At 34.6% G+C, this 15,879-nt stretch overlaps 1 protein-coding gene across 1 annotated transcript; it reads right to left on the bottom strand.

The window, feature by feature from the left end:
* Nucleotides 1-7,814: 7,814 nt before the first annotated feature.
* Nucleotides 7,815-11,874, bottom strand: LOC113696902 (putative disease resistance RPP13-like protein 1). The gene is made up of 2 exons (XM_072055888.1): nt 11,768-11,874; nt 7,815-11,682 (listed from the first exon to the last, which is right to left on the bottom strand). The coding sequence occupies exon 2, from the start codon at nt 11,675-11,677 to the stop codon at nt 7,943-7,945; it is 3,735 nt and encodes a 1,244-aa protein (XP_071911989.1). The 5' UTR covers nt 11,678-11,682; nt 11,768-11,874; the 3' UTR covers nt 7,815-7,942.
* Between the last annotated feature and the right edge of the window lie 4,005 nt (nt 11,875-15,879).

Genomic DNA, 15,879 nt, shown 5'->3' with positions numbered 1-15,879 from the left:
ATTTGCTCCGATAACTTGTCATTTAGCAATTTCAATTCGATAATACTTATAAAAAAAGGAAGATAAAAAAAAAAGATAGAGGATCTATTTCTATAATGATGAGGATTCGAGATGTATTAGATGGTTGCGTAGATGGTAGCAGTGAAAAATGAGTGAATTATGAGATGCAGGAGAGATAAGGAAGGATAGAGAGTTGGAGAGAGAGAATAAAAGTTTGCTTTGTGTGGCAGCCGTTACTTTAGAATTAAATACGAGTTGTAGTTGTAGAGTTTTTTTGTTTGTAGGAATTATCTATAAGTTAATGATATTATAGTCATTTTATTGCATGAAGGGAGGTTAGTGTAATTATTCAAATTTGAAGGGAGGTGAGTAAAATAGTAAGAAACCTTACTATTTGAAGGGACCCTGAGGTTTCTAAAATTATCCCTACATTTAAACTAGGAAAAAGTGCACTTTTAATATCCCTATTATATTGGTTAGCGGTTTAACCCATCTGGTCCTAATTGTTTAAGCAAAAGCATATCTCGTCCCTCAAGCTTTGATTTTTTATTATCAATTTGGAACAATTAACATTTAGGGATAATTTCAAAAACCTCCCCTAAAGTTTTTGACAGTTCCCCTGCCCTCCCCTGAGCTTTTCAAAATATCGAAAACCTTTCATAAAACTAATTAGCTAGTAACAAATCAGCCTAATTCCAATACAAAATAATATAAAATTGGTATTAGGAGAGAGAGAACAATTTCATTCCATAACCACTCTCAAGTTTTGCATTAAGTAGTTAAAATACTATGAAAAAATATATGTATCTTAACTTTATCAAATGTGGTGTGTAAGTGAAATTGCTTAGAAAAACAAGGCTTCAATTTCAAGATTGTGCAACTATTATTGCTTCATAGAGCATAAACAAAAGATCAACTTTGTAACTCTACAACAAGTTTAGCAATTCAAAGTTTCATCTATATATTGCACGTATAATAGCATACTATTATATCTATTACAAGACATCAGTTGCATACTTTACTATAAGAGAAACAAAGCATGTCAGCCCTTCTACAGTCGAAATTTCAGTTTAAAAAAGACCACTTGTCGGATAATCACAAACAAGTAAAATATTGTCATCATTAAAAGGTTTTTAAATTTATTAGCATACAATGAGCAATCTTTATCTATATTTCATACAACACCAACATCTATTTTCCATGACAATGAAAGTAACAATCAAGATATATAAAAAAAAGCACTATAATTGAATACCGATCATTAAATGGAGTAGATCATATAAAACATAATACAAACTACATAATGTCATATTTTCCATTTTTTGTTTGATCCAAAATATTCTTTTTCACTTGCAAGGTCACTATTAAGCATGATCATAAAGAACTACCTTAACATGTACAATCAAATAATAAAAATTTCCAAAATTTAAGAACAAAAAAAATCTTACGAGGCTGACCTTGAGATTTTCACATTCACCAAAATTTTGACAAAAATTTGAGAGCAAATTTCCTCTTCAAGTCTCCTAAATCCTTAAATATGCCTAAAAAAGCTCTATTTCTCTCTGAATGGTTGCTTCAACTCATGCACATCAATTATTAATCACACAAAGGCGCTTATATTTGGCCCCCTTTTGTAATGGTATATTAGAAATTTTTGACAAAACATTTATAAATTGTCATTATTTCTATTAAAGGTAGTTAATAACAATTTAAGTAATCATGTAAACATAATTGCGAAATATCTCTTAAGCTATGTGGATAATTAAGTCATTTCTCCGTGATTGATGTAATAATTGGACCCCAATGATCGGACAGGGGAGGTTTATGATATTTTAGAAACTTCAGGGCAGAGCAGTGAGACTGTCAAAAATCTCAGGGGAGGTTTCTAAAATTATTCCTAACATTTAATTACTAATTTCGGTTAAAATTGACATTTAACACTAGTTTACACTAGTTTGGTATAATTTTGGTATAAACATAAGTTTGTTAACTCATACTATTATGTTAAAAATATGAGTAAATTTTATATATACTGTCAGTGTATACACTATCACGATTGGATGGATGACACATGAGTTAATTTTGGATTTCAAATTCAAAATTTGCACATGTGGCATAAATCTAACGGTGATAATGTATACACTATTAGTGTGTATAAGATTAATCCTAAAAACTTATCGCAATTACATCAAACTTATACAAGTTACACCAAAAGTTGTAAGAATGATATCAAAGAAACTGAATTGGACAAAAATAAACTTGATAGGATTTGATCCAATCATCGAAGACACAAAAAATACTTGTCCCATTGAACTTTTATGGTCATTTATTTTTTATTCTTCTACTGTGTTAACTTGCTATCTGTTTCAGTATATGTGCTTCTAAAAAAATTATGGAGTTAAAATGGACCTTAAACTTTCTTGGACAAAGGACATGCCAAATTTATATACTTTCTACCCGCTGTCTCCTTAGTAGTTAGAACAGTCCACACAGGAAATGAAAAGAACACAGAGAGTAAAATTTAAACAGAAAATTAAGATTATAAAATGACTACCTTCATAATGCAGGGATAACGTACTTGTGGAAAGCCAAAGGAGTATAATTACGGGACGACTGGGCAATTGGGATCCTCTATGCCACTATTCGGTGTCAAATTCAGTACCAATCCCACTTATCATAAGACTTATTATGTGAAGTAGCTAGACAACAAGTTATTTGGATCAATGCCAAAGTTGGAAGGAACGGATTCCTTGCTTCATGTGTAAGAAATTTCCAGGCTTGAGGTCTGCCTTTTCTTTCACCAGAGATTTTCAACTATAGTCATTCTAATTGCAAGATGAACAGCATTACATGGATTTTTTCATAGGGTCTTGAGCAACAACACTTTTGGCCAAACGGAATTTCCAGATTGGATTACGAAGTCGCCTTCTCTAAACATCTTGTAAGCATTATTTGGTTTGACTAACAAGCCCCCAATTGGCACTTGTTAAGAGAGGTTTTAGGTGTTACTTTTCTGGAAAAATGTAGTTAATTAAAAAAAGTATCTAAATGTAGGGTTGTGAAAAATTGTGATTGTGTATATTAATATGGTAAGTTAGGTGTGATGTGTTAATGAATGATCATTGGATACCAGTTAGAAAAATCCAGTATTATTAACTAATTTCTAATGGAAGTACCAGAGTTCTTTTAGGCCTTAAATAGTTGATAAAAATTCATGCAAGTTTGCACACTGCATGACTTGATAATGCATTTCACTATCCATGTACAATGATATTGTAGGAAGGAATTGAGTGCCTAGGCTGTTGACTGCCCAGATTTGGCCGTATTGACATGGCTTAAAATTTGGACATCAACTTTGAAATTGAAAAGAAAAAAGAACCAAAAATAAAAGTTCAAATTTAACCAAATTGGCCCTAAGTTGAATCATCTTTGTTATTGTGGAGGTGTCGGATTTGGTAGAGAGGGGATCTCTGAAATGAGAGGGGGGAGGGGGGGCGGGGGCGCAATCGCAATCTGTTGGGTTGATAGAAATAGCACATGCTAAAATTTGTACTAATGCATCAAATATATGACTACTTTAACGGTTGGCGCCAGAGCTATAATCTTCTTGCCAGAGTAATTTTTATTCAAATACTAATGTTACACTCAGTCAGCATTCCATTGATTTTATTGGGGCTCATTGTTTACTGATTACTCTTTTTCTTCATCTTTCTTGTTAACGCGGCAATGAGTTTTTTTTTCTCTTTCACCTCCCCTCCCATTCTCACCTTTCGATCTCTCTGCATCTTTTCTATTTTATAATTTTTTTTCCATTTTCTTGAGACCTTCGCAGTATGTGGTTCAAGATTTGCATAATATTCTTCTCCACATTGCTCTTGCTATTTCTCCATCACTATTAGAAAGTTTTTTCCAGCTTCTTTTCTTTTCTTTTCCTTTTTGGTTTTATTCCATTATGTTTTCTATCAAATAATCTTTGCTTATAGTTTTTTGGAGTGATCATAAATTTTGATTAAATTTGGGATGCAATTTTGTTGCAATTATAGTGAGATTCAAGTTCTCATCTTTTGAGTAATTTTTGTTGCAACTATAGTAATATTGTATTTTTTCATGTTCTCTTTTTTTTTTTTTTTTTTTTTTTTTTGCAATTCACGCCAATACTATCAAATTATAGATTCTGTATAGAGTTTTTTTTTTTAGGATTTGTATTACTATGAAATTGGGTTCAATTATAAATCATGATTGAGATTGTGACTTCTTGCTTGCATAGGAGTAAATCATGAGTTGTTCAATTATTATATGAATCTTGACTTCAACATGTGTCCATATTTTTTAATAACTAGATTAAAGTAATTTTAAATTACATTATGTTCTACACCCATAAATATTGAACAAAAATGTGTTTACATTTTTTTTTTTGGATTATTTTCATTTAGATTGTTAGTTGTTTGATTTAAATCACGTTGTATTTGTAAAAAAAAAAAAAAAACTTTTAAAGACAACTTTGAAAATAAAAACTAAGAGCACTTTAAAGGAAAAGAGTTACAATATAAGAAAAGATTTGATAAAAAAAACTCAAAACCAAATCAGTGAATTGTGAAAATAATAAATAAATAAATTAAAGAGAAAGAAGAAGAAAGCAACCCAATCAATTAATTAGAGGGAGAATGAAAAGAGTAATTAGTGGACAACGGATCCAACAAGTACAATGAGAATATATGGGGTTGACTAATTAAGGATAATATTAGTATTTAAATAAAAATTGCTATGACAGGAAGACTATCGTCTGCTAGCATTGCCACCTGCTTTAACATGACACTCAGGTTTATCCACAATGGACCACTCTGTGGAGAGGTACCCAAGAGCGTTTTCACTTTGCCTCAATTCTTAGTTGTGTGAGTATATCGACCGCAATCAGTTTTTGTTTTTTTTTTTTTTCAAATTTTTATTCTAATTATCTAAAACATCTCCTGCAGGTGCTTGACGAACAATTCATTTAAGGGATAATTTCAGAAACCTCTCTTGAGATTTTTAACAATTTCACTGACCTCCCTTGAAGTTTACAAAATTATACTAACCTCTTCTAAGGTTATATGATTTTGGTAAAAAAATCAGTCTAAGTTAGAAAAAGTACCATTAAAAAAGTACATGCTCATATAGTTGCTGTTCTTTCCTCCCAAAAGGTGCCATCAATGTTTGATGTAAAAAAGATCCATCGCTTTTGTTTAAAATTAAGTATTACAAAATTTCCATATGGAGAAGAGAATATTCTAAAACTTAAAAAAGAAATGTGGAGGGGAGGGGGCGAGGTGAGGGGGGGGGGGGGGAGGGGAAGGGGGCCAATAAGGTGCAAAATGAAAGATTCAATAAATATTCGAGTCTATGATGTAATTTTTTAAAAATTGAGGGGGAAAATTACCAACCCTCAAAGACACATGGCTCCGCCCCTGCTTCTACTTACCTAGTTAATTTGGATGATATAATTCCATCCTCTTTCCCCTTCTCAGCCTCTTTCTGCAATTTTCTGTATTGCAGCTTAACTGGGAATCCAGTATGCAGTGGTTCTCTACCAAATACGAGTTTCTGTCCTCCTTTGCAACATCCTACAAAGGCATGAAGAAAATGGAGCAGTTGCATCTTTCTTTTCATCAAAAACTGTAGCTTCTGAGAAATTGACATAAAATCAAGTTTTACAAACCTTTGTTTAATAAAATATTTAATCACATAATTTCATGATTATCACACCTTATGTGCTACACTATTCTTGTGCAAGAAATCTGTCGTATTGCAAAACAGCATGCGCTAGCTATGTGTTTTGTTAGTTCTTCATCCATTGAACAAAATCTTGACTAGAGTCACTGCCAGAACCTGAACACGAAGATTTGCTGGGCCAAGACTGTTAAAGTTGTATAATTCTAAGGAGTAATCAAGCATTTTTGTAAAAACCTTTGGGGTGTAAAGCCAATTGTTTAAGGGTATAAGTGAAATTTTTACTATCTTAAGAGGATATAAAAGAATTTTTAAAATCTTGGGGAGACAACGTTTGATTTCTAAAAATATATGTGTGGGAATTTAAATTTTGGAAGGGCATACCCGCTTTCCTTCTTTCTTTCTTCTTACTTCGCTGGTCCTTTTTTTTTCTAAGAAGGTTTTTGTGAGGCCCCTATCCCACACCGGAAGGGCCAGAAGGAAAGGAATGAGTTAATAGTTTGGGTTATGGACTATTGAAAAATTTGGGTTAAATAATTTGACCCATGGTTTCACCTCTCAAGTTATTCGACCCAATATTTGGGTCCATGTCATGACAGTTGATATTAAAGTCAGAGGCGCTTGGATTATGACAGGTATTACAAGGACTCAAAATCCTTGAGCGGGGGTCACTGTGAGGGGCCCCTGTCCTGGATCCGAGGTGAGAGAAAGAAAGGAAAGGTATTATAGCTTGGAGCCATGGGCTATTGACACGTGGCTTTAGTTCAGAAGTTATTTGGACCAGCCCTTAGATTCGAGTGGTGACAATAACTTGGATTAATCATTTTGAACACGTGGCTTTAGTTCAGACGTTATAGTTCAGAAGTTATTTGGACCGGCCCTTAGATTCGAGTGGTGACAATAACTTGGATTAATCATTTTGAACATGTGGCTTTAGTTCAGAAGTTATTTGGACCAGCCCTTAGATTCGAGTGGTGACAGGTTTGAAGACTAAAATGTAGATGAGACGTATTAATCTACCAATAAGCACTTGGCCCAAATTTATGCATCTAAACCTAAATCCATTTTTTGCGTGTTGATATGAGTAAGTCCATGGTTTAAAACCCCACATACCAAAATCGATCGTGGGACAAATTTACCATCAACCATTAACAGGTAATAGAAATAGATAATTGGTTATACATAATAGATAATATATGTAATAAATGTTGGTAGATTGGCAGGCAGGAATTCAATGGCTGAGCACATATTGTTACTCCAATAGTAATTTTGTGAATCAAGTTAGAAGGTTGGTGGATGACGCCTTAGTGTGGTGGTTAATGTTGAAACCCAAATAATTAGACATTTTGAATTTAAGTACTCCCTCTATTTCATTTTGATAATCTTGATTTTTTTTTCACATAATTTAAGAAAAATTAGTTAATTTGTTGAAAAAGTAAATCTAGCATACTATTTTTCTAAAATACCATTGTATTAATATTAGGAGTATGACTAATCACTGTAACAACAATACTATGAAAAGTCGCACCATTCAAGACATGAATCCAAATAATTAATGAATAAAGTAGATTATACTCATTGATCATAAAGTATATTAAATAAGGGTGTTTCAGAGAAGTTATAAGTTAACTATATTTTTCAATTGAAAAATGGACTATAATTTGGAATAAATGTAAAAGGAAAACTATTTCTTCCTGGAAGAATGTCTGCAGAACGAAGGAAAAGTAGGACTTGGTCATGAGTAGGGGAAATTCTGGTGCTTTTTTAGTCTTAGCTATTATCTTTTCTACCAAACTTCTCCCTAGACTTTGTATGCCAAGCTAGTGGGTGTTCTGATGTGTTTGAAGTTTCTTGCGGAACTCTTTTGTGCAAGCTTATTTCCTATTATTTATAGTTTTGCCCACAAAAAGAGTGGATTAACATTTCTCTTTTTTTTTACCAAGCAAGTGGATTAACATTTCTCATACCTAGGATTTTTTTAGATGAGCAAGCTTAGATACATGACACGTGAAAATAAAATTAAAATTTTAATGAAGATTATGCTACGTGCACAAAATTGAATATTACAAACTAACAAGACCCTGAGGTGTGAAAGCTAGCAAACAGGATTAAACAACATAACCTTTTGCTTATCATGCTTCAACAATAGCAGTGAAAAGAAGTTACAAAATGGATTCAATTTGTAAATCGAAGGCATATATACTACAAAGTAAGCATCCAGCATGATCTGACTCTATCACGGGACAAATTCACCATCCACCATTAAACAGGAGATGTGTGCAACCTTGCGCCAGTCTTGGCCAGTTGCGCAATCTAAATGGGGTTTTAACAATGGACAGTCATAGACTATGAGTTGCGAGAGAGATCTTGGAAGCCCCTCTTTAGGCAGCGACTGCAGGTGATGGCATCCCCAAATGCACAGAGTTTCAAGAGATATCAGCTGTTTAAGGCCCTTATAATTCAGTGCTTCCAGATTGTGAAGAAAATATATGCGAAGAACTCTGAGAGTTGAAGGCAGCAACCAATCATCAGGAAACAACTGCTCATGGGTTTCACCAATCATGAGTTCTCTGAGGGAGGGAAGGGTCTGCAGATTCCACTCCCTTCTTCTGCTCATCAGTATTTCGCAGTTGTAGATTTCAAGGGTTTCCAGGCTGAAAGGCAAACCCTCTTCTGGGAAGCATTCAATTTCGGGACAATTCCACATGTACAAAAGTCGAAGAGATGGGAGGAGCGATCGCATCCCTTTTGGCAGTAACTTGAGTTTCTTGCAGCCATAGAGCATTATCCACGTTAGGTTTGCAGCAGGCAATCCTTCTTGCAGGAAAGACCTCAGATTTCCACAGCCCCATAATAAAATGGAACCAAGTGATGCAAGATTTTCACTCCCGTGTTCAAATGACAACGACTCCAAGCCTTCACAGTCTTGAATTTCAAGATCACGAATCTTCTGTAGCAAACCAAGTGAGAGGTCCTTCAGCGTGTCACCAGCACCAGCCTCTCTTATCCTTAATTGCTCGAGGGACCCAAAGAAGCAATCCTTTGGAAGGAACTGCAATTGCGGACATCCAGATATTTTAAGGGTTTTCAAGCTAGCTGGCAGGCGCCCCATGTCAAGGGGCATGGACCAAATAGATGTCAATCTTGGACAATTCCCAATCTCAAAGTCTTCAAGACCAGTTAACTTTTTGAGCTCAGATGTGAAGTCCTCCAAACTGGGCATATTGAAGATTTTCAATATCTTGAGAGAATAGAGATCCAAGGAATTAAACATACTGAATCGACCATCTGAAAGTACAAGACCTGGGCATCCAGAAAGCTCAAATTCTCTCAATGACAAAAGCTGCTTGGGAAGATCACCAACCAACTTAGGGCAATTAATTATGTGGAGCTCTTGAAGGCCACAAAACACACCCTTTCTGGGCACAAGCCAGTCCTTCCATTCAGGCATTTCTTCAATTCTCAATATTTGGAGAGATTGATATATTTCAAAGACAGAACCATTCCCATAAAACTGCATGTCGATTATTGAAATTTTACCCATATCGGCAATTGTGAGAAACTTCAAAGAAGGCAGCTGCCCGAGAGCTGGTAAGCAAAAGCAATTTGAACATCTGGAGAGGATCACTGATACGACGTTGTGGAATGACTGGTCTGCAAGCCAGTCCGGAAATCTTGTCCCTCCATATCCTTTGACTTCAAGACGTTTTATTCTTGAACTAGGTTGTAGCTTTTGAAGAATATCTATTGCCTCTTGAGAATCATCAGCAGTGCCATTCCATTCTAGCGACAGATCTTCAAGATGCTTTTTTCCTTTCATATTGGCCAATGTAGCATCAAGCCCATTACCAGCATTTTCTAGCCCAGAAACAGTTAATTTCCCACGAAGATTACAAAGTTTGCCTAGATCTTCAATCATTAGGCCAGGATCCTTGTTACAAACAAAAGTCGTCAGGACTTGAAGACATTTCAGTTCACCAATTTGTGCTGGCAATTTTTTCAATGGAGTTCCTGTAATATCAAGGTGGCGCAAGTTGATTAATTTTCCCATATCATCAGGCAACTCCTCCAGATTCTTACAGTCTGAAAGCAACAAGGTCTGCAGATTATAGAAGGTACATACCCAATCAGGTAGATTTTCTATATTTGTGAGAGAGAGATTTAGGAGTCGCAGTTGTTTCAAACGCTGAATTGAATCAGGCAAATAAGGGAGTGAATAACCAGCCAAAGACAGCACCCTTAAAGAGCTCAAATTGGGCACTATTTCATGCAAAAATTTTTTACTGATAGGACGGATGTATAGCTTATCCTTCCGTATTGGAAGGAATGTCCTCAAATGTGTGGCCTGCCTCAACTGCTTGAATTTCTCGTATACATCCCAAAAGCTGCAAGTATACGAGAAATGTCTTACTTTATTTACTAGGCTCTGTTGCTGGTGATGATCTTCTAGCCTGACATAATACTTCCCTGAAACAGAGTTTGCCAAATCATTGATGAGATCATGCATGTAGAAACTATCATCACTTGACTTTTGAAAAAATGCTCTCTGCCTTAATTCACAGAAGTACTCATCACCTACATCTTCAATCCTTTTATTATTTCCAGGGTGCTCCAAAAGATCGTTGGCCATCCACAGTAGAATTAGTTCTTCCTTTTTGAATTTGTAATCTTTGTGAAATAATGCACAGTAAGCAAAGCACCTTTTCAAATGCGAGTGCATATGAATGTAGCTCAACCTCAAGGCAGGTAGGATGCCATCTTTGGTATTGGACTGACACCATTCATCACTATTGAAGATGTCCTCCCACTCTTTAAATGTCCCTTTTGATCCCAAGAGTCCTCCAGCAACTTTAGCAGCCAAAGGCAGTCCTTTGCACTTCTTTACTATCTCCTTACCTATCACCTCAAGTTCTTGATTTCTCATGGAATCTTCATTCCTGAATGCATGCTTCTCAAACAAAGACCAGCAATCTTCGTCTGATATCAAATCCAAAAAATGAATAGGCCCATTACGAATCATTAGTGCAACTCTTTCATCACGTGTTGTCACTATGATCTTGCTCCCTTGTTTCCCACTACTGAAAGGACTCTTCAGCATCTCCCAGTCACTGTAGCTACTGTTCCATACATCATCCAGAACAAAAAGGAACTTCTTCCCGATTAGACTTTGCTGCAACTTTACCTGAAGGGAGCTCAAGGTTTCCATAGATTCACACAGTGATCCTAATCCCTCAAGCAGTGATTTTGTTATCTTAATAACGTCGTGCTCCTCAGACACGCAGACCCAAGCTATAACGTCAAAATGTACCTTCACACGCTTATCATTGCAAACCAGCTGTGCAACAGTGGTTTTCCCAATCCCACCCATCCCAACAATTGGGATCACAGTATTATCTTTTCCCCGTCTATCATCACACAAAAGTATTTTAATCATCTTCTCTTTATCATCATCTCTACCATATACACCACTTTCATCAATTGAAGAAATTGAACAATCTCTATGAGACTGTTTATTCACCTCAATCTTTACTGTTCCTAGGATTTTTAACTTTTGTACAAGTTCCTCTAGTAAATCAACTAGTTCTGCTATCTTAGGCGTAATATCCTGAAGGAACTCATTACTCAAATATGATGTGCAAGTGCTTACCTGGTTGATCATACTTTTTTGCTCATGCTCCACTCTTACTTTTAAAGCTTCCGTGCTTATCTGATCCAGCAAGTCATCTGCGTCATAAACTGCATCTTGAAGCTCATCCATCCACTTCTCATCATATCCAGCCTGCTTACTTTCAGCATCATTCAGCACTGCCTGGGCCAACCACAGATTCCTCTTTAGCTTGTTCAAAATTTTATCATCATGCTTTCGTTCCCCAAACAGATTCAGGAACTCACGTGAAGCCACTCTGTCAAGCGCCACTTGAAGGAAAGCAGATAAAGCAGAACTTCCAAATGATATAGCAGCAGCATCCATTTCTCCTGAAAGAAGGAACAGAAAACATTCGTAAGAAGAAAATGAACAGAGCAAAGCGAGAAGAGTTGAGCAGATTATTTATGGTATTACCTTAATTTGTTGGTTTTGTCCTTTTAGAGTTGCACTTGAGCTTTCTCTTGTATGTTGTTCTTTGTCTTCAGTGTTAACAAGTTCTTACTGACCAAAAAGAAAAAAAGGTGTACAGTAGTTTTGTTGGAAGACGAAAGCCATTGAAAAACAAAACGACTTGGGCAACCAGGCCAAGAACAAAAAAGGTTAAATTATAAATAACCCCTTGTAGTTTCATTTATTATCACATAACTCTCCTAACGTTTTAAAATATCCACTTCATCCCCTATAGTTTCATGTAAAATAGAAACTTGATGGAATAGTCTATGCGACATCGTTAGTTAAAATACTAGTAGTGCCTCTAATTAAATGTTAAATCAAACCACGACTTAATCATCTTATATAAAACTACTGGGAGAATTACATGAATAAATGCAAAATCATAGAGAGTAAAATGAATATTTACGCAAACCATAAGGGATTAAATAGATATTGTGATATTATCATATGCACTTTTGGAACACATCTCGTGTAATTGCCATAACTGATTGTACAATCCTACCATTTTCTAATTTACATAAAATCATAAGGGAATTATAATAATAAAACTTTAGATTCCATTTGTAGGAGGGCCATAAGTGTTAAACCATATACAAGTGTCTTTTATTTAGAAGTTGCAGAGGAGTTTACAAAGATAATAAAGAAAGTCCTATGGCCGGCAATGAGCATACTCTTAACCTTAGAACACTTGGACTTGCAATAATGAATCCAAAGTAAACCGGATAATATATTGTAGATGATCAAGAAAACTAAAATACGCTGGAAGTCAAATACCAAACGAAGCTGTCACTGTTATTTGTAGGAATCCAAATGAAAATGATAATCCAAAATGCCAGAATATGCCATCCAGTTATATGATTCTAATGCATGAAAAGTACTGGTCACCTATCTTACAAATGTAGTGCATTAAGTAATAAAGGCATACAACTACTTTTTTTCTTCATAAGATGTTGCATGATTTGACCATTTTAAACTGCAAGTGCTCCGAAGTTTCGCTCACAAGCGTTGGAAGTTCACCTTCTGACTTCCATGACAAAATAACGCTAGTTTTTACCCTCTTTTTCCAATGTGTAGAACCCAAAAATTCTAACAAAAATATATGGGAGATATATTTCATAAAATCAATGTATATGGAGAGATAATTAACACACATAATAATATGTGTGAGAGAAGAGGAATAATACTAATAATAATCTATTAATCACATCATAAGAACAAAACTACCATTCGTTCACTCTTTTCAACTAAACACAATAATATGACTCTCTATTTATAGATTGGATGATTTGATGAACAAGTCTTAGACTACAAGAAATTTTCTAATAAGATACTGATTTCTAAACAATAAAACTGCCATAATTTGACTCTAATAGAATTACTAAAACCCTAACTTGACTAAAATATTACTAAATAATAATATGAAAATTTCTAATTTTGAGTTTTGATTTAATATGCCAACACAATGATTTAAAGCTTTTGCTTTTGTTATGGAAAGTTGTCATTTGTCTTTGCATATGTAGTTGAAAGTTGAAAGCTACGTGGAAAAGAATATGAAGCACGAAAAAAATGGATCTTTGGTTCGGAGCAAAAAACCCATTCTTGCTGCTACCAGAAGATGATTAAATTAACTTAAAATGTCAGATTAGTGGTTTTCTCATTTATCACTTGAGTCCCTAAAGTCATATTTTTAAATGTTTTACACCCAAAATTCTGCTGCCACTCATCTTTCAGCGAAGGAGCACAGCCTCCTCTCTCAAGAAATTTCTAAACTGGTCCGTCTCTTAAAATATTCTAATAGCAACACTAACTAGTTAACTAACTAACTTGAGACCATAGACCTGTTCAATCGACATGGCACAACATAATAGGCCCTTAGAAGTTCCATGCAACAGCAAGGAAAGTGCCTTGCTCTTGAGAGTTTAGCTGGTTAACAGGAAGTCTATCCTGCGGGTTGCATTGCTAACCGCAAAAGTCCATGATCCTGATGTCTTAACCTATGGCTGTCTTTTTTTTTTTTTTTTTTTGTCAATACGATAGCTTCCTACACTATAAGGAGAGGAAGGGCTTGAAGAGGATTTGGAATAATTCGAAGGGAACTGAACCACCACCAAATCGGACAAGTGCACTACACACCCGCCTAAATTTTTTAAATAAGACCACATTTAATTGTGACAATTGGTGGGAGACAAGGTTCGAACTCTTGCCTTCCGTTGGTAGCCACCACCAGTCCAGAGGCTGCTGGTGGTTTTAAACTATGGCTGTCACGTCTCACAATTGGAACACAACTCTGTCATGCCTTATATAAAACCGAGGACACAAGACTCAAAATTATATGAGTAGCTACATTCATTCACATAAAATTTTTTCTTAAATTCACTAGTACAAAGTCTTCTACAATATTTTATATCTTCAATTACATTTATCATTCAGCGTTATCTTTTTCTTCTTTGCTTGCTACAAGTGGAATTGGACAAATAGGATTACGGTTTGATGCAATTGGCTGGCGTACTTGTTCTATTTATTTTAGTATTTGGTTTACATTATTTATGTACATTTAAGTCTTCATATTTCAAATTTGGGGCTCATGAACTAAATCAACGCATAGAACAAAGTTTTAAAGTGCATGTCAAATCATTTAAGAAGTGAAACAACTGCATAACTGCACGAAACCCCAACCTTGGATGCCCCATATTTGCATATGCAATGTTTTATTTTAATAACTGACATTTGAATTTGTTTAAGCTTTAATTGCAATAATAACGACTGAAATTGGTTTACAAGTAGAGATGCGGTGCTTCAATTTTTCAAAGAAAAGTGGCAAAACTTACTGTTACGCTACAAGGATTCAAATAACTTGAGGGTGACTGGACCATAAGTTTCTTCATAGTGTCAAATCATCTAATTATTCTTAGAAATGGCTTATTTTCGTCGTAAAGTTATGTTCAGAAGTTACTCTTTATTTTTGCTTCAATTTTTATTCAACTAGTAATGCCTGTCAATGTTTTGCGTTGCATTTCCGGGATATTATCATCAAGAGGACTAATAGGAGGGGTTCTTAACGCTGACAGTTATGGACTAACAGGGTTGATGTCCTTGTAAAGTATCCTTTTTCCCAGCAGAATTAATTGAGAATTATGACACTCTGTTAGGTATTAGGTCAAGAATTAAGAAGAATATTTGGAATCAAGGCTTATTTATTTATTCATTTCTTTCTCTCCTGTTTATCTTAGAACTTACAAGACTCATTTATAATTGTGAATACATCATTCTAAATTCATTGAAATACATAAAGATAATTCTAGACAAGTTACTTCTCGACCAATTCATTGACTTCACTTGCCAACTAACTAATTAATTAAATGCATTACTCAACATATTCCCCCCTTATTGTGCTATTTTTTGAACTTTGAACCTCTCTCAAAAATATTTGTCTTTGGAAGTGCTTTGGTAAAGATGTCTGCAACTTGATCTTTATTCTTGTAAAATTTCAACTCAACTTCATCATTTTCAATTGCATCTTGAATAAAATGGTGCTTGATAGCAATGTGGAGAATTCTACTATGATAAACTAGATTTTTGGCATCACAAAACATCACCGTAGCTTCCTTTTGCTTCTCATAAATGTTTTCAAGAATTCTCCTCATTAAGCCAAATGACTAGCGATGTTGTCAAACTTCCAGACACATATCTAATTTTAACAAATGATTGTACCATGTTTTGTTGCTTCTTTGATATCTAAGAAAATACTCCAAAACCAAGTGAAAGACAATAGTTTGGAGTGCTCTTCGAATAGTTTTGGTTAAGCATCAAATAGTTAACTAATTTCATAACAAAGATTAGCAACGCTATCCTTCTAACAGTTTACATAAACCAACAATAGTTTACTAACTTTATTTGTTAAGAATTACATATTATTTACAAATTTTGCTAACTTTATTTATTGTAATTATTGCTGTCCTCATCATTATTAGTCGATTTAAAGTTTAATAAACTAAAAACAAAATGTATAAAAGTACACATTAGTCCAATAGGAATAAGAAAAAATTTTAAAAAATAAAAAAGGAGTTTTTCAT

This window comes from Coffea arabica, chromosome 6e, assembly GCF_036785885.1.
Source record: "Coffea arabica cultivar ET-39 chromosome 6e, Coffea Arabica ET-39 HiFi, whole genome shotgun sequence".
Lineage (NCBI taxonomy): Eukaryota > Viridiplantae > Streptophyta > Magnoliopsida > Gentianales > Rubiaceae > Coffea > Coffea arabica.
Note: the sequence above shows the minus strand (reverse complement) of the source record. Positions and strands in the feature narration are given on the sequence as shown.